Source organism: Vipera berus (assembly GCF_964194415.1).
Source record: "Vipera berus genome assembly, chromosome: Z".
Lineage (NCBI taxonomy): Eukaryota > Metazoa > Chordata > Lepidosauria > Squamata > Viperidae > Vipera > Vipera berus.
In genome coordinates this window covers 89,598,592-89,622,899 of record NC_138205.1, presented here as the reverse complement: position 1 = coordinate 89,622,899, position 24,308 = coordinate 89,598,592, and the positions used below count along the sequence as shown (strand labels likewise).

The 24,308-nt window shown below is 35.2% G+C and overlaps 1 protein-coding gene and 1 long non-coding RNA gene across 10 annotated transcripts in view; one reads left to right on the top strand and one right to left on the bottom strand.

The window, feature by feature from the left end:
• TBC1D5 (TBC1 domain family member 5) overlaps positions 1–24,308 on the bottom strand; it is a 336,845-nt gene that overhangs the window by 24,450 nt on the left and 288,087 nt on the right. For all 9 annotated transcript variants that reach the window (XM_081343522.1, XM_081343519.1, XM_081343516.1 and 6 more), the window contains 3 exons: positions 20,807–20,896; positions 19,092–19,255; positions 388–487 (listed from right to left, as the gene is read on the bottom strand). In XM_081343522.1, coding sequence (XP_081199648.1) covers positions 388–487; positions 19,092–19,255; positions 20,807–20,896 — 354 coding nt within the window. The remainder of the gene's footprint in view (positions 1–387; positions 488–19,091; positions 19,256–20,806; positions 20,897–24,308) is intronic.
• On the top strand, positions 5,674–24,093 carry LOC308677270. The gene is made up of 3 exons (XR_014028445.1): positions 5,674–5,781; positions 6,756–6,889; positions 23,412–24,093. It is a non-coding gene; the product is annotated as an uncharacterized lncRNA (long non-coding RNA).

Below are 24,308 nucleotides of genomic sequence, written 5' to 3'. Positions count from 1 at the left end.
TCAATCAACTGCCTACTGATCCAGGGCAGATTAGTAGATAGATGTTTTCAATTTCTTTTTGCAGGGCTGACAGAGAAACTGCCTTTCTCCACTCCTACTCCAGCACCTCACCTTAGGCATAACTGTTCTCATATATCTGCCTGGTCACACCTGACTGAACAATTTTAAAGATCAGCTTTCTCAATTTTTATGATGTTTTGAACTTTGCTTAATGTTTCAAAACTTAAGGTTTCTAGTATTGTGCTTGATGCTATCTATTTTCTTTGCTTGTATGCATAAACACCTACATGCATACCTTCCTAACATATTATCAACCTGATAATATAAGCATTATCCAGAAGATACACATTATCATTTCATATCTAAAAATATGAACTTCCTTCTTACCTAGATGTATGTTCATCATTTTTGCACAATATTTACACATAGCTTCTAACTCATTCAATTGTCCTTGAAGAAATGAAATCTGAGTCTCTAATTCTTCTTCCTATAATAAAAAGTAAAATAAAAACTTGACTAAGTAAAAACCTTGTGGAAGTTGAGGAAAAATTACACAAAAGTTTATGTTTTATATTTCTGCTGCATATTCTCAAAGAGCTCCTGTCTCATTTTAACCTTACAGCTATTCTCTATTCAGAATCTCAACTTTTCAGAAAATATTTACTAACATATTGAAAAGACAAACATAAGATTGAAGATGGGAACATTCTGAGTTTTGCTGTTGTCAAGAGAACTAAGGTCTACTAGGAGATGATTGACCAAAAGAGCATATAGAACAGAGAACCTCAGACTAATGCCATTATTAATTATGAAAAGTAGCCAGACTATTTAATATGTGTTCACACAATAAAGTGAAGCCACAGCTGCCAGTTCTTTAGCTTGTGTTGGTGTTTTCTTCTTCCTCTTCCTTGTTAATTATCAGCTGCTTTCAGAATCAGCTTATTCAAAAAATTATAATTCAAATTGCTTTAATTCATGCTACATAGCTAAATTAAGTGCAAGCTTTCTAGCAACATTAATTCACTTTTCTCATTAACAAAGCCTTATTTGTATGCAATGTACAGTTTTTTTCCAATTGTGGCTTTATCAATAAAGTTTCTGTAAAATTTTAACAAACAACATAAACAGGCCCTATTACTTAAAACATCTTATATATACAAAGTATTTCTCTGTTTGTGTATTACACTTTTTATAATTTGTTTTATTGTCCTAAGATAATTTTCATATGTTCTTATTGTGATACACTTGCAGTGTTTATTAGTTTCTGTTTGACAATTGCTTTCTTTTCTTAAATAGATATAGAAATAAATATAGGCTTATCTTTAAAAAAAACAGCAGCAGAAATGCAAAGTAAGAATGAGTTAAAACAATGTGTTCTTTTTTCTTACGCACTTGAAATTCTAAGATGCAGCTACATATTTCCTTTAGCAGCAACATAAAGATATCTTGTAGCTGATAATAACATGCCATTTTCTCTTAAATGACATCAAGATTTCTGGAATAGTTCTTTGGATTTGGTCAAAAACAAAGATCAAATCCTTGGGTTCCCCTGAAATCTTTTTTTCTATCATAATATATCCTATTGATTTAAATAAGACTTAAATCCAAGCGGCTTATGAACTGAAGCTTTGTGTTTTAGCAGAATTCATTTATCCACCTTGCATACTGTTCTAATTTCTATTAGGACTCTCAGCAGTTAACAATGAAAGACATAATGTAGAAGATTCCTGGTAAAATAAAAAAATGAAATGCCCATGGTAAGCCAAATTAAAAACAAATTGAAAGAAGTATCAATTGCATCACAAGAGAAAAATCTAAAAAATCCAGCAACAGTGTACAATCCTAGATATATACTTAAGAGTACAAATGTCTTTCACCCGAGTTTTGTCTTTAACATTTTCTGAAAAGAGGCCACTGGGTGGAGGGGGCAAGTCAAAGCTCAGTTTGAAAATGTTCCAAAACACAACCATTTGAAAAGTTGCATCTCCAAGTTTCAAAGCTTTTGTCCATCTTTTCATTATTGGGGTACTGTAGTGGGGTACTATCAGTGGTTTTTCCTGGGGCAATCAAATTGATAGCGTGATTCTGCATGGAAATCTAAGTACAAAACATACTGTATAGATCAAAAGCTAGCACTCTGAATTGCATCCAGAAGCCTATTGGAAAGCAATGTGTAGCACAGGTTTAATGTTTTCACAAGAAAGTCCCACTTACCGCACATTGCATATGCCAACAATGGTGATAAAATCATGAGTTACTGGGCAAATTGCTCCTACTACAGGTAAGCTACAATTCATGTGCTAACTGCATTTGGCGAAGGACCCCTTGGTCAGTGTTATTCTACTCATGGAAGCACATATCAAGAAACTATATTAGATACAAAGAGTTTCTGATCTGTGGAACAATCTTTCTCCCTGGGACCAGTCCATGCTGCCAAAAAGGTTGGGACCACTGATATAGACCAACTGGGGCAAGGCATAAAGAGCATTCACAGCATGCCATAAGATGTTATGATGAAATGTAAACCTGTCTTTGTTTGGTATAAAATGTAATAGACAGAAATTCTGAAGAGTTTTCAAGCTTCTGTTATTGTATGTTGAAGAGAGGTTGAGCAAGCCAGAAGAAGTCAAGTGGGGAATTAGTCTGGAATCACTATGTAGACACCAGAGGGCAAGATTGGATTATACCTTGAATGACACTGAACTTTATCTAGTGTGGCCAGGTATAAACTGCTAGTCTGAGAAAATTCCTGTGTTTATAGGCATGAATAATAAAATAATTAATTGAAGTCTTCATGTACGGGATCTGATTGTTTGTGCCTGACATTATACCTTAAAATGATAAAGTGAATCCCTGGAATTTTTGCATTCCTGATCTTGAGCTAACAGATAGTAATATAAAATGCAAATTAGATTATCATCAGTTATTCCACACCTGACAGTTTTCCCCAACATATAGTACTGTGCAAAACTGTTAGGCAGTGGTGCAAAAATACTGTAAATTAAGAATGCTTTTAGAAATATAAGTGTTAATAGTTTATTTTTATCAATTAACAAAATGAAAATTAAATGAACAGAAGAGAAATCCAAATCAAATCCATATTTGATGTGACCACCCTTTGCCTTCAAAACAGCACCAATTCTTTCATTTGCACACTGTCCCTAACTCAGTTTTAAGCCACTACACAGCTTTTTCTGTTTTAGTTTAGGCAAAGTTTTCAAAGCAGGCTGGAGTTTCAAGACGTGCTATTCAAGTTCTTTTGAAGAAACTCAAAAAACAGGCAGCATTGAGGACCAGAGATGTAGTGGTGGGCCAAGGAGATGTAACGTAGCAGATGAAAGATGCATTATATTTACTTCCCTTCGACAATCAAAAATGTCCAGCAGTGCCATTAGCACAGACCTAGTGGAAACCACTGGGACACAGGTACATTCATCTACAGTCTAGAGAAGTCTGGCCAGAAGTGGTCTTTATGGAAGAATTGCGGCCAAAAAAGCCATACCTCTGACATGGAAAGAAGACTATACGACTCAACTATGCATGAAAACATAGGAACTGGGATGTAGAAAAATGGCAGCAAGTGTTCTGGACTGATGAGTCAAAATCTGAAACATTTGGCTGCAACAGGAGGCAACTTGTTTGCCAAAGGGCTGGAGAATGGTACAATGGCACAATAATAATGAGTGTCTGCAAACAATAGTGAAGCATGGTGGAGGTTCTTTGCAAGTTTGGGGCTGCATTTCTGCAAATGAAGTCGGAGATTTGGTCAGGATTAATGGTATCCTTAGTGCTGAGAAATACAGGCAGATACTTATCTATCATGCCATATCATTAGGGAGGCAAGTGATTGGCCCCAAATTTGTTCTGCAGCAGGACAATGTCTCCAAACATACAGCCAATGTCATGAAGAACTATCTTCAGTGTAATTAGTCTTGGAAGAGATGGTTAGGCCCCCATAAAGCCCTGATCTCAACTTCATTGAGTCTGTTTGGGATTACATGAAGGGATAGAAGGATTTCAACCATCCTACATCCACAGAAGATCTATGGTTAGTTCTCCAAGATGTTTGGAACAACCTTGAAGGAACCTTGCCGGGTTCCTTCAAAACCATGTGCAAGTGTACCTAGAAGAATTGGTGCTGTTTTGGAGGCAAAGGGTGGTCACACCAAATACTTATTTGATTTGGATTTTTTCTGTTCATTTACTTTCCATTTTGTTAATTGATAAAAATAAACTATTAACACTTCTAATTCTGAAATCATTTTAATTTTTAGTACTTTTGCACATCTCTTGGAGCATAAGATACAATAATCAATTTTTTTAAAAATCAGTAGGTTATCACATGGTTGAAATTCTATTAATACTATGTTTATTTTGACCACATCTAAAACCCTCAGGACTCTCCATAATACAATCATTTGCCAAGATTTAATTAAACATAAATAAATAAATCCTAATTATACAAAAAAATTAAAAATAGTAATAGCAATCCACACAACCCAAAAATCTGTAAGTAACAGTTTATTCAGATATGCAGTCATAAAATACTAGATAAAACTGTATCTATTGCTATTTAATCGTAAGCCATTTCACATTATAGCAATGAGGGTGCATCTGTTGAACAATTTCTTTGCTTTCAGATATTAACAACAGGAAGATGAAGCCTCTCTTTGGAACCTTTGAATCTGTATCAAAAAGCATAAACTGTTCTGCAAGTTAGATCAGTATGCTTGCAACTGAGTAAAACCCACAAGGTATTTGTCCCTTCCAAACTCCATTGCATTACTAAACCTTCCTCATCATATTACTTTCTACTTTTCTCAGGTGTGGCCCTACACTAGCTCTCAGCTTTAGAGATTAAACAATGGTACACTCAATTGTATATTAATCCTATTATAGGAATCCAAATGCCCAAATCCCAGGAGTCTCTATTCCAATAGTACTCATGGCTATGGACAAGAACTTCTGCCAATAATCTCATTTTGGGCAGCTTTTCACCATTAGTTCTTATCTAGAAAGGGATATTTCATTCCTGGCCAAATCTTATTATTCAGACCAAAATAATTCAGCCCATACAAAATGCAATTTAGACACTCTTCCTCATCTAGCTGTTGTCTTATATAACATTACAAAATTTGAAAATCACTAGTCAGATATTATAGACAAATAATAAGTTTTTTCTATCACAATAGTTTAGATCATTTCTGATTTGTGACATTCACTGAATCAAGAAAATTTATAGCAACCACATAGTTTATATATACTATAATGATAATTATGACTCTATTCTGATCAGTCAGGCCATGCTTTGCACTTTATAGAAACAAACAGAAGGACCAGATTGCAATTTGTGGTTATATTTACAGGCATGATTCAGTGGTATTACATCAACTGTAGATATCTTACCTATTATTAAACTTGAGTTTACTAAGAATCCCACAAATCTATAATATTTTTCCAATGACTTCATAGTATTCCTTGGGTAAAAATAGGAGTACATGTACCATAATCAACATAATATGGAAATGTTTACTTAAATTTTATTCTCACTTATTTCATGAGTTAAAGATAAAACTAAAAGATAAAGGACCAGATATAGTAATTTGATCAGTTGTGATTCATTGGTATTGCACAGAGCGGGATCTTTTTACATATCAAAGACAAAAACAAGGGGGGAGCAGAGCTAGCTTGAATGGACGACAGACGCTGACCATAACAGAGAACTGATTAAGAAATATAACACCCAATTAAGGACTATGAAAATTTAAAAGATTATGAAATGTGAGTTACTTCCCTTGCTTTCCTCGTGAAGTCTGGATTGTATTTGATTCAGTTTTGGACATTCTCCCAGAGAAGCTTTGAATCTGGATGTTTGACTAAGAGGCTTGAGAGACTTTTGATGGGGAGAGAAGGGGCTGAAGACTGATAAGAGAAAGAATTTGGAGAGAGTTTAAAGCTGAAAATAGCTGATTTATAAGCGTAGAGTGTGTACAGAGTGAAGGCCTGTTACTCCCTCCTTCCAGTCGAAGTGCTGATATCTGGAGAAAGTGAAAATATTAAACACCTTTAAGATAGAGCCTTGATAAGATGTTTGTAATAAACATAGTTGCTGCCTTTGAATTTTTTTTATGTCCATCATGTTGCTTTCATGGAGATAAGTTGATAAGGACAACGGGAGGAAGTGACGTGTATGGACTATAGACTGTGTAAAAATTCTTAGAAGGTTAAGAGCTCTTTTTGGTGGTTGGATGTCAAAACTCAGCCAAAGTACAGAAAGTGTTTGGCAAAGACCCAAAGCAGGCCTTAGACCTTCAGATTTATGTCTGATTCGAGTGGAAAGAGCTTTAGAAATGGATGTGCGGGGAAAAAATCGCCTGAGAAGTCACTGACTCAACCAGAAGTGAAGAAAATGAAGCAAAATTGATTTAAGCAGTACTGGATCGGGCTACCTAGATCCTCCCAGATGTCTCCTTTAAAAGATATGATATTGATGCAATACATAGAGTCGGCTCAAAAGTTTGGGAAGAAAATTGCTGACAGATATTGTGGTACAACTCTGGTCATACGCAAAAAAAGAGCAATTGATGTGCAAATTGGGAAACATGTCATCTATAATGTTTGGGGGGCATCAGATACAAGTTTTTCCAGATTTATGCAATAAGACTTTACAATGGAGGAAAGAGATGCATCAAGTTTGTCAAATATTGAAGAAAAATAACATTAACTACAGCTGGCAATATCCGGGTTTTTTTTAGATTTTCTTACGGTGGAAGGTTTTACAGAGTTGAAACAAAGGAAGAGGCGATGGAGAAATTAAGGGAGCACGGAATCATCAATAAAGAAGATCTACAGGAGAAAGGGAAGCTGGATGAAGCAACAGGAGTTACAAGTTCGTTGTAGAGATAGTATATAAGTATTTGTAATTTTACAATATATGTTTGGGTGTAGAAATTAAGGGTAATGATGGTCAAGGGAGATGGAGTGGGTGACCAAAGTCCGTGCAGGGATGGCTCCTCTCCCCCCTCCTCCCGGAGGCCCGAAGCAGCAGAGAGGAGGAAGATCTCCTGAAGAAGGGAAGGGGGACAACATATATGTTTATTGGTAGGTAAGAAGCTATTTATGTTTTGGGTCAATATGCTTACTTTGTAGTTTTAGTTTTGTAAGATTTATGTTAGAGCACATATGGAGACCAAAGGGAATATGTAATATAAGGAATAGATGGGGAAATCGTTGAAGGTAGCTACATGGGATATACATGGCTTGGGGGGGAAATATAAATGAGCAAGAATTGAAAAATCAATTAACAAAGAGAAAAAAGATATTGTATTTTTACAAGAAACACATCAAAAGAAAGAAGGGGTGAATGAACTTAGGTTATATTGGGCTGATGTATATGAAAAGGCATTTGGTATATCAAAAGCAAGAGGGTTAGTAATTATGGTAGCTAAAAGATGTGAATTTAACATAAAAGCCATAAAAAGGGATGATATGGGAAGATGTCTTATAATTCAAAGCTTGATTTATGGACAAGAGATCACTTTAACAAATTTCTATGCACCTAATACAAATCAAAGAGAGTTTTATAATAGGGTATATACAGGGCTTTTTTTCTCATAGAACGCTCAGAACGGCGTTCCGGAACCTTTTTTTTTTGCAAAAAACAAAACAAAAAAACAACCCAGCTCCCTTATTGGTTTTCCTAAGCCTGTTGCAGGGCTAGCAATCTTGGCTCTTTTTTAATGACTTGTGGACTTCAACTCCCAGAAATCCTGAGCCAGCCATGCTGAGGGGAAAGGGAGAGATTTCCAAGCTGAGCCATGCTGGCTCAGGAATTCTGGGAGTTGAAGTCCTTGAGTCATAAAAGAGCCTGCACTAGAGGAAGACATTAAAATTATTTACAGGATTACTTCTTTAGGAACTAAACTTTTAGAATCTAAAACAGCTAATTCAGAAAAGCCAACAGGAAAGAACCTCACATTTTTTATCTGCTTCTGTCTTTTGGAAGGTAAAATTAGATAACAAAATAACAAAATAATCTATTTCTTATGTTAACATCTCTGCAATGAAATCAAAGGTAACAGGAAAGAAATGAGAAACATTTTTCTCAGTGTAATATGTCTAATTTAGCTGATTCTAGAAAAAAATAGTATCTTTTGTACACTCTTGAAGACTATTTTGAATCTAAACAATTCTTAAGAATGAAATATTCTTAATTTGGACTTTATTTTTACTGTTTGGACTGTTGTGTGTTTTGAAAAATAGATTATTTAGAATCTAGTTATGTTGCACTTCAGTCTTTAAATAATTAACCTAGTATATACATAACAATATATGATGTTTTCCCTGGTGAGCTTAACATCAATAACAACATTTATTAAAAAGGCTAAAATAATTTCTGAGGGTATTATCTGTATAGTAAAATTTTGGACAAGCAGTGATCATGTTACATATGTGCATAAGCGTAGTCAGTAGCATATGCCTTTTTAAAAATATCAAACATGCAAAGAAACAAAAATAAGTCCAAAATATCTGTATTACATTCAGAAATGCCAACTTTGCAACTAATATTTCTCATCCATAACTATGGCACCCTAAGGATACCTGCATACATGCAAAAGTTTCTCTGGGATCAGTAACGCAACAGGGAATACTTTTTCCTTCCAGTAACATATACCTAAAACCAGTTTATTGCATTTGGCAATTGTACTAAAAAAATCTCATGCATTTAATTTGAAATCAAATGAAAAATTGATTTAAATTATTTTATTAAAACAAATTAATGGCAATTTTTTTTATAAAAAGTTGCCTCAAACAAAATGAGTTTGACATGCCTGCTCTAGATAGTTGAATGCTCCAAAATAAATTCTAGACGAGGCCTGTACATGCAGCCTACCAAGCACCCTTGGACAGAGCACACACTTTTTTTTAAAGTAATAAAATCATCACCACTGCCCTGAAAGTCATGTTGCCTAGTGCCTCCATGGCTTACCATGACCACAAGCTCCAACACTGTAGATGCTCCTCTACTCACCAAATCATTGATTAGCCCACCAGCATTCCTTTGCAGACCACAAAGATTTTTAATTTATCAGTGTGGGCCTTTCCTTTCTACAAGTAATAATAATAATAATAATAATAATAATAATAATAATAATAATAATAATAATAATAATAATAATAATAATAATAATAATAATAATAACAATAATAATAACAACAACAACAACAACAATAATTTGGAAGGGACCTTGGAGGTCATCTAGTCCAACCCCCTGCTCAGGCAGGAAACCCTAGACCATTTCAGACAAATGGCTGGCCAGTCTCTTCTTAAAAACTTCCAGTGTTGGAGCATTCACCACTTCTGGAGGCAGATTGTTCCACTGGTTAGTTGTTCTAACTGTCAGGAAATTTCTCCTTAGTTCTAGGTTCTAGGTTGCTTCTCTCCTTGACTAGTTTCCATCCATTGCTTCTTGTCCTGCTTTCAGGTGCTTTGGAGAATAGCTTGACTCTCTCTTCTTTGTGGCAGCCCATGAAATATTGGAACACTGCTATCATGTCACCCCTCACCCTTCTCTTCATTAAACTACACATACCCAATTCCAGCAACCGTTCCCTATGTGTTTTAGCCTCCAGTCCCCCAATCATCTTTGTTGCTCTTCTCTGTACTCTTTCTAGAGTCTTGACATCTTTTTTACATTGTGGTGACCAAAACTGGATGCACTATTCCAGGTGTGGCCTTATCAAGGCATTGTAAAGTGGTATTAGTACTTCACGTGATCTTGATTCTATCCCTGTTAATGCAGCCTAGCACTGTGTTGGCTTTTCTGGCAGCTGCAGCACACTGCTGGCTCATATTTAAGTGATTGTCCACTAGGACTCTGAGATCTCTCTCACAGTTACTACTATTGAGCAAGGTACCACCTATACTATACCTGTGCATTTGATTTTTCCTGCCTAAATGTAGAACCTTACTTTTTTCACCATTGAATTTCATTTTGTTAGATAGTGCCCAGTGTTCGAGTCTGTCCAGATCCTCCTGTATCTTAAGCCTATCTTCTGGAGTATTGGCTATTCCTGCCAGCTTGGTGTTGTCTGCAAATTTGATGAGTTACCCATCTATCCCCTCATCCAAATTGTTGATGAAGATGTTGAAGAGCTGCACAGACCTCTTCTAGATTTTCCTCTTGCCTTTCCGAGTTAACTCCTTGGTCTGTCATTGAGCAAGAATTGACTTTGTAGGGAAGCATTTATCATTTGATGTATATTTAACATATGTTCTACCTTTATTTACCAATTATATAATATTTGTATGCAATCCACATGGCGAGGTTTGGGGAAACTTACAATAGAAAAAATATATTTTTGAAATCATAAGATTAAAACATCTCCTGGCCCGCACCGCCTCCGCTGCCCACATTGCGCAGCCCCACCATAGAGTGGGCTCTGCTGCTCCCACAGCACCAGCCGTGCCGGCTCCGGCCCCAGGGAGGGGAGCCCGCCGCCAACACCCTTCGCACCTGTGACTGCAGCAGCACCGCCCCCCCACCCCTCCGCCTCCTGCGCCTGCCAAGATGAGAGTTCCGGCACCATTTTTTTAGAAAAAAAGCACTGGGTATATAAAGAAATAAAAAAAGGTTATGTGATAATGGCAGGTGATTATAATATGGTTATGGATATAGGAATTGATAAATCTAATCCATCAAAAGCATAATAATACAGGTTTAAGAAAATGTATTAATAGAAATAGATTAAAAGATGTTTGGAGAGAATTACATGGCAATCAAAAGAGTTATACATATTTTTCTAGTAAACATAAACATTTTACAAGAATAGATTATATATTTGTAACATCGGAAATATTATTTAAAATAACGAAAGCAGAGATAAAAATAATTAAAATATCCGATCATGCAATGGTAACTATGGAAATGGAAACAGATTGTGATTATAAACAGGCAAGTAGATGGAGAATGGATTCGAGGATTTTTAAAAATAAAGAGATTTTAGAGAAAATGGAAAGAGAATTAAAAGACATATGGACTATAAATGAAGGAGGTAGTAAAATAGGTGTAATATAGGATGCAATGAAAGCAGTGGTAAGAGCTTTACAGATAAAATATTCTTATAATATAAAAAAAAACAAAAAGAGAAACATATAAAAAGGTTGGAGGACAAAATTAAAGAACTAGAGAGTAAATATATAGAAAGTAGAGATAATAGGATTATGTTAGAATTATCAGATAAAAGAAAAGAGTTGCAAAATATTGAGTTAGAACAGGTTCAAAGAAATCTAATTTATTTAAATAGGGAATTTTATGAAAATAGTAATAAAAATTCTAGAATGTTGGCTAGAGCCACACAAGTTAAAAAGGCAAAAAGCCTGATTGGACTAATAAAGAACGAAAAGGGAGAAAGATGTAACATGAGAGAAAAATTGTTGATATTTCAGAAGTTTTTCGAAAAGTTATATAAGGGAAAGGAATACATTTGAATGAAAGTCAGGCATATATAAAAGAGAAATTAAACTGTAAAATTGAGAATATGATAAAGAAATAATGGAATCACAAATAAAAGAGGAAGAGATACTGGAAGTTATTAATAAATTGAAAGCACCAGGTTTAGATGGACTAGGTGCAGAATATTATAAATTTTTAAAGGATTATTGGTGCTGAAGATGAGGTTAATGTTTAATAAAATAATGGAAGGGGAAATTATTCCAAGTTCCTGGAAGCAATCTCTGATAGTATTGATAGCGAAACCTAATAAAGATCTTACAAACCCAGGATCATATTGACCAATATACCTTATTAATCAGGATGCTAAGATTTTTACAGCAATATTGACAAATAGATTGAATACATTTTTAGAGAATTATATTAAAAATGATGTGGATTTATAAGAGGCCAACAAATGTCAGATATAGTAAGAAGGGTATTAAATTTAGGCTATTACATAAAGAATCAAAAATTAAAGACTGGTTTATTAGCATCAGATGTTTTTAAGGCCTTTGATTGTGTGGAATGGCCTACATTGAAAATATTAATACAGAAATTAGGCTTTGGAATTTTTTAAAAAGGTGATAAATCAACTATACTCAGAGAATAAGGCAAGAATAGTCATAAATGATGGTGTCACAGAGACAATAACCTTAAGCCGGGAAACGAGACAGGGTTGCCCCTTATCCTCAGTTCTATTTGCATTATTGATGGAGCTTGTGGCAAATGCAGTTAGGAAAGATTCATTGATTGAAGGAATTGGTGTATGTAAGAAAACAAAAATAAATTTATTTGCAGATGATACATTACCAATATTCAAAATCCCATAGCTACTATAGAGGGTATATTCATATTTGAATGAATTTGGGAAATATAGTGGATTGCAAGTAAATTGGGAAAAATCAGAAATGATGTTATATAACTATAGTAAAGAAAAAATGGATGTATTGAAAGTAAAATATAAATTAAAAATAGTAGATAGTATCAAATATTCAGGTACTGACATCCCCAAAATATTCAAGAATTAAAGAAGATAAATTATAAGAAGTTAAAGAAAGATATAAAAGATAAAATGGATAAATATGAAAAAGTAAAATCATCATGGTTCGGAAGAATTGCAGCAATAAAATTAACTTTGTTTTGGATAATCCCAATTTAGTTTTCGGATCAAGAATTAAAGGAAATACAGAGATTGCTGGAGTTGTATTGTAATGGAAGCAAGAGAGCAAGAATAAGTAAAGCTTTACGGTATGAACCATTAAAAAAGGGTGGGCTGGGTCTTCCAAATGTTAGAAATTATTGGGTAGCTAATCAATTAAGGGTCCCAGATATTATAGCAGAGAGATTTATTATGGAGCGATACAGAATTGAAGGAATTAAGGGAAATAGGCGATCCTATAGAAACATAATGGTTTAAAAACATATTTAAAAAATTGTTAAGAGAATTCAAAATCCCTTTTTAAAGAACTTGATGGAATTATGGGATAAATGGAGATATCGGTTAATGCCAGGAATTTCTCCTTTAATACCAGTAGTAGAAATGGAGAAATTCCCTAAGATTGAACTGAAAGATTGGAATAGTAAATTTTTAAAAAATCACATATATAAATGGGAAGACTGGAAGAACAAAAAGAATATAATACAATTAAAGAATGTTTTATCAGAAACTAAATTAAATTAGTTGAATTTAATACAATTAGAGAAATGGATAAAAACAGAAAAAAAATTTGAGGTGAAAGATAGACATTTAACAAAATTTGAAATGAAAGTGAGGAAAATGAAGAATATACAGGTAAAGGAAGAATTGGAAAAATATAAAGAATATTAACTGAACTAGAAGATCAGGCAAAAGGTTTAAAATTAATCTGGGAAACAGATTTAGGAGAAATAAACGATAGATTGAAAAAATATTTGGAACAGAATAATATATAAAAATATGTCAGTTAGGATTAAGGAAAATGGATATAAAGTGATATGGAGGTGATACCTAACACCACGGAAATTAAATCAACTAGATGTTAAATATACAAATATTTGCTGGAGGTGTGAGAAAGAGTCTGGAACATAGAAACTTATGTGGTGGGATTGTGATAGTGCACAAAAGATACGGTACATGGTGTTTAGGGAAATTAGAGAACTTTTGAAGGTAAATTTAGATATGTCACCAAGGATTGTGTTACTGTTACTGGTGGAAAAACAAGATATAAGTGAAGCAAAGAAGGAACTGATTGTAAATTTGATAATGGCAGCTAGATTAGTGATGGTTAAATATTGGGAGATGGAATTGGGATATTCAAAGAAATGAGTGGTATAATGAAATATGGAATATGGCAATAAATGATAAATTAACACCAGAAATTAAATTTTAAAAAGTGATGATTAAAGTAAATAAATATAATGAAATATGGGATGATTTTATAAAAACAGTCCTGGTGGAAGGCAAAGGGAATAAACCTGCTCAAGAATTTTTAATAACTAAATGTGATAAATTAAAGGGTAACTTAAGAGGTGCCGCGACTGATGGTAATGAGAAACGTTTCCGAATGATAGATTCAGGTTCCTCCATGTCTCTTGTAAATTCAAAATTGGTGGATTAAAATGTCATTTCCCTTATCTGTTATGTAATGGTAAAAAGGCTAGGAAATAAATATTTTAATTTACTAGATGTCAGAGTATAAATGAAATGGAGAGAATTAAAAAGGCTATTTGAGACAGACTATCAGTAAATATAATTTGCTTTAGGGAGAAGTTGGCCTAGAAAATAGAAGCCTGTGAGTTCTAGTCTTGTTTTAAGCATGAAAGCCAACTGGGTGACTTTCTGAGTCCAACCCATCTCACAGGGTTGTTGAGGGGAAAACAGGAGAAGAAAGGAGTATATTATCTTCACTGCCTTTAGTTACTTATAAGATAATAAAGGTTGGATTAAAAATAATAAATAAAATCCTGGATATTATACTAAACAAAGGTAACAACAAATTCATTTGGAAATTACCTATGTCATTCATACTTTCCCGCAGCAAGGGCTGTGTCTAAGAGGTAGCCAGAGATAGCAGAAGATTTGTTAATACTGCAGTTAACAGAGCAGTAGCTGATATAGCAATGTTAACACCAGAAGAGGCAATGTTAATACCAGAAGAGACTGCAGAAACCCACTATACAAAAATAAGCGTTTAGAAGAAACGATTGAGAAAAAACTGAAATGGCTAAGATGGGCATCAGTAAAAGCTTCAGATGAGGCAGTAGAAAGAAATGATTTTGTAAGTGCTATTAAAAAAGTAGAACACTAGGCAGAGAAAACAGAACAGCCGTCTGTTCTGACAGAATGAAAACTACTAATGAACAAAATATGGTGGATCTGAAAGAGAGGAAAAATATTGAAACCCCCTTTTCCTTCGCTTTGAGAGAAACATTACTTTCAGCTCCAACTTCTTCTAGAACTGAAGAAGCTTCTTGGATGAGAAGGAAAATGTCTTCAAGCAAAAACAAAGAAAATTTTTGCCTTTTGCAAAAGGACCTTTGGTTCAGCTCCAAATGAAACTATTTCTCCCAAGAGATTTCAAGCAAGCACGTGAAAAGATTCTGCTGATATAGTTCAAGGATCTGATTGATACAGTTCTACAGAGGAATTGTTGAGTCTGTCAATTCATATCTCTACAACTCTGGTTTGGCACAGCAACCAAACAGGAAGGTACCGACTTCAATAGATAGTTAGGATTGCAGAAAAAAACAATTGTAACCAGCCTGCCTTTCACTGAGGACCTTTATACTGCACGAGCTGGAGAGAGGGCTGACAAAATATCTACAGACCCATCACATCCTGGAATAGTTTCAACTTCTCCCCTCAAGACATCGCTTTAGGATAGGGGTGTTAAACTCAATTTCGTTGATGGCCTCATCACCTCAAAGGGCCAGCAGGTGAGTCATGTGAAGGGTGGTGGTCAGTCTTTTCCAGCAGATGGTCATATAATGGCTGGTCAGCTCTTCTTCTCTCCTGTCTCTCTCATGCACTGCCTGCTGGGCTCTTCTTCCACAGCTCCTTCATTGATTCCTCTGCTTGCCTCTCTTCCATTCAAACTCTCTCTTTCAGGGTTGCCCCACAGAAACCTCTCCTCTCCTATCCTTTTCTCTTGGTCAGGCTTGTCCCAACAACATGTCTCCTCTCTATCACCTTCTCTCCCCCCTCACTCTTCCTCCTTCCTGCCAAAACCCCTTTTATATCCTCTCTCCTTCCCCATGTGTTCACTCATTGCCTGGATGGCCTTTTTATGCAGCACTCATCAGCTGGAGGTGCGGACGCTGATTCTGGGGTCTCCACCAAGCCCTGACAGCCCCACAGCTCCAGATGACTGTGTGCGGCTGCCAGCTACCCCCGAGGCTGTCAGAAGCCCTGATCAGCTGAAGCCATGCACACCAGGGCCTCAGCAGAGTTCCAGAAAAACTGCAGCTCCAGCTGACTTTCTCTCCCAGGCCTCTATGGTACTGCTGCCACTTCAGCTCATCTGCCCACTGCTACATACTCAGTGACCTCCTCCTACTAGTGTGCTTGCGGTCCACATCTAAACACGTCACGGCCCGGATCTGGCCCAGAGGCCTTGAGTTTGACATGTCTTCTATAGGGCACTGCAATGCCAAAGCAATCTGCCTAGACATAAAGGCAGATTTCCCCCATGCTATCACTCTGTTAAATACCTAATTCCCACAGCACTGTCTTATGCCTAAAGGGCTGTATTGCTATTATCCTTCTCATCTTCATCTTAGAATATATCGTAGATTCCGGCGTATAAGACTACTTTGTAACCCATGAAAATCTTCTCAAAAGTCAGGGGTCGTCTTATACGCCGGGTGCTGAAACTTTAGGGACAGGGCTGGCTGGAAAACCTGGAGCGGATCTTCCATTTAGTCTGCGCAGGGAAAGCGGGACCAATTGGAGTAGAAGCTGCAGTCTGTGATTTTTTACAGGCTGGGGTCTGGGCTTCTTTCCTTCTAAAGTTGAAGAGCAGCTGTAGGCAGGTGGGGAATGCAAGAGCAACTTGAAAGGCAGGTGGGGAATGCATAGCCAGAGCAGCAGCTTAGCTCTAAGGACACATTTGACTCAGGAACTGGGCGGGCTGGCTGGAAAACCTGGAGCGGATCTCCCATTTGGTCTTTTTTTTAAATCCCATTTATATCCCACCCTTCTCCGAAGACTCAGGGCGGCTTACAATTTAAAGCACAAATCAATGTGCTTAGCAATAGCCTTCATTCTATGTATATGCCTGCTTATTAGAGCTTTCACCCCCCCCACAAGCAGCATTATTACAAAGTCAGCTTATTGCTCCCAACAATCTGAGTTCTCATTTTACCTACCTCGGAAGGATGGAAGGCTGACTCAACCTTGAGCCTGGTGGGATGAGAACCTGCACTAATTGCAGGCAGCTGGGGTTACTTAAGGCTCTGCGCAGGGAAAGCTTTAGAGTGAATTAGGAAAAGTGAAAAAGTGAATTAGGAAAATAGGAAAAGGGTTGCTGGAATTGGGTACGTGTAGTTTAACGAAGAGAAGGGTGAGGGGTGACACGATAGCAGTGATCCAATATCTCAGGGGCTGCCACAAAGAAGAGGGAGTCAAGCTATTCTCCAAAGCACCTGAAAGCAGGACAAGAAGCAATGGATGGAAACTAGTCAAGGAGAGAAGCAACCTAGAACTAAGGAGAAACTTCCTGACAGTTAGAACAATTAACCAGTGGAACAACCTGCCTCCAGAAGTGGTGAATGCTCCAACACTGGAAGTTTTTAAGAAGAGACTGGACAGCCATTTGTCTGAAATGGTATAGGGTTTCCTGCCTTAGCAGGGGGTTGGACTAGATGACCTCCAAGGTCCCTTCCAACTTATTATTATTATTATTATTATTATTATTATTATTATTATTATTATTATTATTATTAAGTTTAATCCACTTGCACTGTTTTATGTTTACATGTTTGATGACAACAGCCTTATGTTTATAAGTGACAGTTTTCCTACTAAGTACTTGCATGTCATAAGCATTTGAATTAAAATTACCATATTAAAATCAAATCTGATGTTTTTTAATTTTTATTTGGTGTGCGTTGGAAGAGGGGTAGTCTTATATGGCGAGTATAGCCCAAACCCTATAATTTAACAGGAAATGTAGGGGGTCGTCTTATACGCCCAGTCGTCTTATACGCCGGAAAATACGGTATATAAAGGTAAAGGTTAAAATCAGCTACAACGTATAACAGGCTAACTGATTACATTTTCGTAGTTAGAAAGCTAAAAGCTAAACAAACTTGCTATGTTGTGTGGACGGGGATAGAGAACAAAGAAACATACTCAATAGTGAGAACTAAATAAAAAGGAAAGGAAAATAAAAAGAAAAGAAAAAAATTAAGTGAAACAAAAGTCTGGAAATTCTTGTGAGAGAATAATAATTCTGTAATCATATAGAGTTTTATTGTGAAGATAAAAAGTATACTATCTGGTCATACCATGCCATTGTTACATTTTAATTGTTTAATTGTTCATAATCAACTCAGTCTCTGACTAAATGAGAAACCACATGTAATGAGATATTATGCTAGGAAAAGGCTTGACAACCAATTAGAGAAGTGATAGGATTAATTTAAACTCAAATCCTCTTACTATTTAGGAATGGTAGCAATGAAATTTTCAAGAGTATTTATCTCCAAAATAAATTTACAGCAAATTGTGCCATATTTGGTCAAATAAGTCTAGTTTCATTACTAAATCTACCTATCTGCACTTGAAATTCAGTTTGAACTCAGGTGACAGAATCTCCTTTCTGCATACTGAAGGAATTATTAAAAGTAAGATGATCTCATTTTAATGATATATAATCTGATTAGGACGCTGAGCTTGATGATCAGAAGGTCGGCAGTTTGGCGGGTCGAATCCCGAGTGCCGTGTAACAGAGTGAGCGCCTGTTACTCGTCCCAGCTTCTGCCAACCTAGCAGTTCGAAAGCACGTAAAAATGCAAGTAGAAAAATAGGGACCACTACGGTGGGAAGGTAACAGTGTTCCGTGCGCCTTTGGCGTCTAGTCATGCCGGCCACATGACCACGGAGACGTCCTCGGACAAGCGCTGGCTCTTCGGCTTTGAAACGGAGATGAGCACCGGCCCCTAGAGTCGGAAACGACTAGCACGCATGTGCGGGGGAACCTTTACCTTTACTAACATTAAAATAGTATCATATCAGCGTATATATTCTTTGTGAGTGATCTCTGGGGATTGTTGAGAAATATTGCTGGCTTAGAATGTTAAGGCATGGGTGGCCTCCACCCCTATCTTAAAAGCTACATCTGCTGCTAGTTGCTTTCCAGGTTGTCTTCTAAGATATTCCAAGGAAAAATGAAGCTGTCCTTATTTAAATGGAAAAAGAAATATCAAGATTTTTTTTTTTACAGAAAATGCAAAAATGTATTAAGCTTTTATAGAAAGTAATGGTTTGGTTTCTGTTATTTTATTATAACTTATTTCATAAGTTATTTTAACCTATGTAAATCTGAAATAAAAATGTGAACTAATATAAATAAGACAACTTGAATTAGTGAAATGTATCTCTCGAGAAACACTTACAGATTCTTTTTTGCTCATATTTCTGCTATGAGAACGTGAATGGGAAATTGTACTGAAAAAAGATTCCTTCTTGGTTGCAGACAAAGGAGGAGATCCAGTGGATTCACGTCCTCCAGAAAAACTTTCAATACTTGGAGAAGGACTCCCATTTTTTGTACTTTGCCCTGAAAAGCAAATAGAGAGCAGCCAGAAATCATCATCATCATCATGCTTCTCATTAACTGAATGCTGATTTTTCAGAAGCAGATTTGCATATCATGAATTTATTTATTGATTTAGTACAGAGTGCTAATGCAAGGGACATGCAGGACTGTATAGAACTATTTGCAACACATATTTAGTTAAAGTGAGCAACAAAACATAATTTGTACATAAGAACATAGCGGCACTAAGCAATCCAGTCAATATATATTTTATGTAGGTACATATAAGTATGTGTATGCCTGCCTGTGTGTGTGTGTGCATCTGCCTGCCTGCCATCTATCTGCCTATCTATCTGCCTATCTATCTGCCTGCCTGCCTGTCTGCCTGCCTGCCTGCCTGCCTGCCTACCTACCTACCTACCTACCTACCTACCTACCTACCTACCTACCTACCTACCTACCTACCTACCTATCTATCTATCTATCTATCTATCTATCTATCTATCTATCTATCTATCTATCTATCTATCTAGTCAGATTCTCAGAGACTGCCAGAACAAGCCCCTGTGGTTTTGTCACAAAGATGCTTTTTTCTTCAAAAGGCAACTGGACTGTGTATTTTCCTTTAATGGAATATTTAGCTACCAAAGAATGTTGTTACATGGAAATAATCTCTTGAATCAAAGGGGTACATTTTGCTCAGCAGAATGACCCTTTATCCTTCATATTTTTGTATGTGACAGGAGGAAATCTCACATGAAAGAGTAGAGATTTGCTATAAGCAAAAACAGCAGAACTTAGCAATATATCAAGGATAGGAACAATAAGTCAATGCAATTTTGAGTTCAATTCCTTGTGATTTCACATACACATATTTGGATATTTCCTAGTAGTAAAGAGAAATGATTTGCTATTGCCTTCTTCTGGAATGTTTTTTCAACCTATAGTGGCTCTATTTTTGGACTCCTAATCTGAGAAAACATACTCTCGAATAATGCAGGTTAGAAAGAAGCTGCATGAATCTTAAATGGGAGAGCTAAATGGGATATCGCTTCAGTCCCCAAAATTGAGCTGGTTGTTTGAGAATTATCCCATTCAGTATTAAGTGGTGATATTAGTTTATAAAGTCCTAAATAGCTGAAGAGTCAACAATGTTTTAAAAATCACTTCCCTAAATACCATGGAACTTGTACACTGCAATTACCTGGATGTTGTGGCCCAGATAAGAGCTTTCTCAGTTACTGAAGATGTGGCTTTTCACCTAGAGGTTTATGAGATAATAACCAACAAGGTTCCAGATTTTTTATAATTTATTCCACTTCTCTACTTTTAAAATGCACAATATTTTTATTTATTTAATTTTTTAAAGAGCTTTTGGTTTTATTATAATAAGATTATATTTACTCCTGTTTTCTTAAAAGGCCGCTCTGGGTTCTTATGCAAGAAAGATGCAATTTTTTCCCCTAAACAACAGTGCCACTTAGTGGATCTGTGATATATAGTACATATTTAAACATTTCAAACCACATGTACTTTGGCCGACCAAATAACAATATTATAGGCAAAACGTACCATGTGCTACTGTAGTAACTGTTCCTTGGAAGTTGCTTAGACTCTGGACAGGAACTGATACTGGAGCATCACTGCCTTTAACTACTTCTCCTAGTAATTAAATAAATAAAGTTAAACAAATCTTTACAGTAGAACAAATAGTCAAATTTTCCAAATTCTAATACCCTAATTTTCTGCTTAGTTCTATGCATGTATTATATATATGTTGCTCTTGGCTTTTCCTGTATTTTATAAGTAATTCTGACATAATGCTATAGCAACATTCCAATGGAGTTTAGAAACTTGATAGTGGATCATTCAAATGCTAGTGGTATAAGAATAAGTACCGGTAACTCCAAAAGCAGAGTAGCATGGTTTTCTACAAATGCCTTTACATCACCAGGAATACTTTCAGACTTACTCAAAAAGAAGAGAGGACCAAATGTAGTATCTATAGTTAGGCCCATTACAGAAAAATTTCAAGATATTATGCTGAGTTCTATTATTTAAAATATAATAACAAACATATCACACAGCATTTAATTTTGCATCATTTTTTAAAAATATAATATTTTAAGTCATTGATTCATGGAGTTTTAGTGATAAGAGAATGTTATGTACAGTTTTAACAGCCTGGTTTACAGACTATTCACAATAAATTAGCATTTTATGATGCTAAGCTGAAATTAAAAATAAAATAAAATACAAGTCTAGAAATCATATTTAAACAAAGTAAATGTTATAGATTTGCTTATGAAAAACACATATCGAACATACTGGTACAAACCCTACTCTGCTTTCCAGGAGATGGTGAAGTTTATTTAATCTTATCTAAATGAAGACAAAAGGAAAGATCACCGTGACAAAAGTATAACCTGTTTTCTAAGACTTGTGAGAAAATGTTTTGAAAGCGCTCAAATAAAGATAAGGATCGTTGTCAACTTGGTTGACAGTGAGATGTATTTTGCTCGAATAAGAAATAATTATCTCAGATAATTATTATAAATATGAACTACGCAGTCACTTGATTTTGCCATTTTTTACCCCATTTGAACAAGCTATCAGAGAAATAAAATATATATCTCATAAATGGAACTGGAAAAATTTCAGTCATATGAATGATAGAATACTAATCATATTCCTTCATTTGTAGCTAGAACTTGATACAAGCAATGGAAATGTAATGTAAAATGAGTATCTGTGCAGTGGGGGAAGTAGAAATGTTAAGATTATGGTCCTGACATAATTGAAACACTGTTCCTTTGTAATACAAAGCAGCATACAAAATTTGATTATACATGCTCAACCACCACTTGACTTTTTATCCTCTCACTCTGTCTGATTATGTTTATTCTTTTTGTTTATTTGTTATGTTTCACATTTACTGTAGCTTAATCCGACAGAATGTAATATAAAATTACAATAGTAGAACTAATCATCCATAGAGCTATTGAACTCTTCTTCATTGGCTGTACAAACAGAATCTGAATAGACATTTGTTGAGGCTACACAGAATGGATAGATTTGATCACCTAGACAACTTTTTCTACAATTTTAATCTTATTGATTATAAACAGACCAATTTCTATACAGTTAGGCAAATATAAGATTTCCAGGGAAGATAGATTGAGCTGAAGATAGCTATGCGAAAGCAGAGCTGACAACCATGGTAACAAGCAAAGAAACAGTGAGTAGACTGGTTTGTTAAGAAGTTAAGGAAAGGAGGGAAGATTGCCTTTATGTGTTCCAGATGGCTGCTCCTTACAAAGTGATCATAGGACAGTGGTTTTCTGTAAGTGTGAGCAGTGGGATCAGCCATCTGGCTCATCACTGCAGAGGAGCCTTTTGAAAAGCACTAAGTTCGCACACTTCTTTCTAATTCTTGGAAATTCCTTATTAAACCTTTTAAAACTATTAAAAATCTCTAGAATGACAAGTTTAAAAAGTCTTCATTGGGAGAGTTTATCTTCAACTCTAAACAAAAGAAAAAATAATTATAAGCTGAAGAACTTAAAAAACTTATTTAGCAAAAAAGCTAAATAAGATTTTATCTAAGTATAATGGATTAAGGGTCCATATAAATCTGGAATATTGACATTTAATATAAGATATTGGAATTTATAAAAACAATCAACTTGTCATGGGAAACAGACTTATTTTAGCTATCCTGGCTATTGCAAGATATAAGAAAAGATAAGTGATGATTTTAGGAACTTGACACTAAAAGGGACTAAAGATTTTATGCTGAAGAAAAAAACATAACTCTGTTCTTGATGTCACTTAATATTCAGATTTACAAAATGTTATAACAGCAGAAATATTAAAGATCTTTGAAGAATAAGGCCAGAAATTAATAACTACAGTATTGACTGAGTAATGATGTCTGCTTCTATGGAAAGACTACGTCTGAAAGATGTAAATGAAGGAATGACAGATGTGCAAGAAATTTTATCTGACAAGACAGAGAAAGTACAAAATGTGAAACTACAAATAACAGGCAACAAGAATGATTTGGAAAAGGATGTTATATTGGATGTACAAAAGAAACTGGCTGAAGTTTTAAAAATTAAAAAAGAAATACAAATGATAAACATGGAAAATGACCTGGAAAATGTTTTTTTATTAGATCTGCAAAAGAGGCATGTTAAAGCCTTGAAGAAATCTGTGTGATGGGATAAAGAAGAATTGAAAAGGAACCAAATCTTATGACAATATCTGGTTTAACAAATTAAAATTGTTAGAAGTAAAAGGAAGGAATATGAAATTGGTTTATTTGACTAAGGTTAAATTGAGATATTTCTTGAAATTTTTGGCAGTACTTTATGAACTTTTTACTGACACCACGATTGGAAAGTGGATGTTTATGGACTTGCTTAGATAATTAAGGGATGGGATAAGGAATCAAGAGATATCAATTTAGTGAAGAAATATTAAATTTATTTATATTTGTCATGAAGGCTGGAAGTCATCTCTTTGTCTCTCTCTCTCTCAAATTATATTCTTTCTTTTCTTTTTTCTTCCTGCACTTTTTATTCTTTCTTTCCTTCTTTCCTGTTTTCCTAGCATTAATTTGTATTAGTTTTTAGTATTGTAATTAAAATTCTTAATAAAAATTATATCCAAAATAGCTATGACAACAAGGTGGCTGCATTTATTTATTTTGGCTGCAAATATATTATATATTAGGAAAATGGTAAAATTACTTAATGTAATATATTTTTGCAATAAGATAGGGGCATGCATTTCCACTGGTTAAACATACAGAGAAGTAGATTTATGTTGATATTAGAAGAACACAAATAAATAAATAGGGCACAAATAAATAGTCTTAAAGCCAGTTAGTAGGTTATCATTTTCATTTTTAACTGGGAGAGAATTTGGAATTCAGAGCATTTTCACAAAACATGAAATAAAAATTCTGTTTAATGCTGTCATTTGGTTTATAGCAAGCTGATTCCCATTTCATGTTTTCAATTACCAAGCAATATTTAAAAAATAAATTTTGGAAGGTAATTTGCTGGAT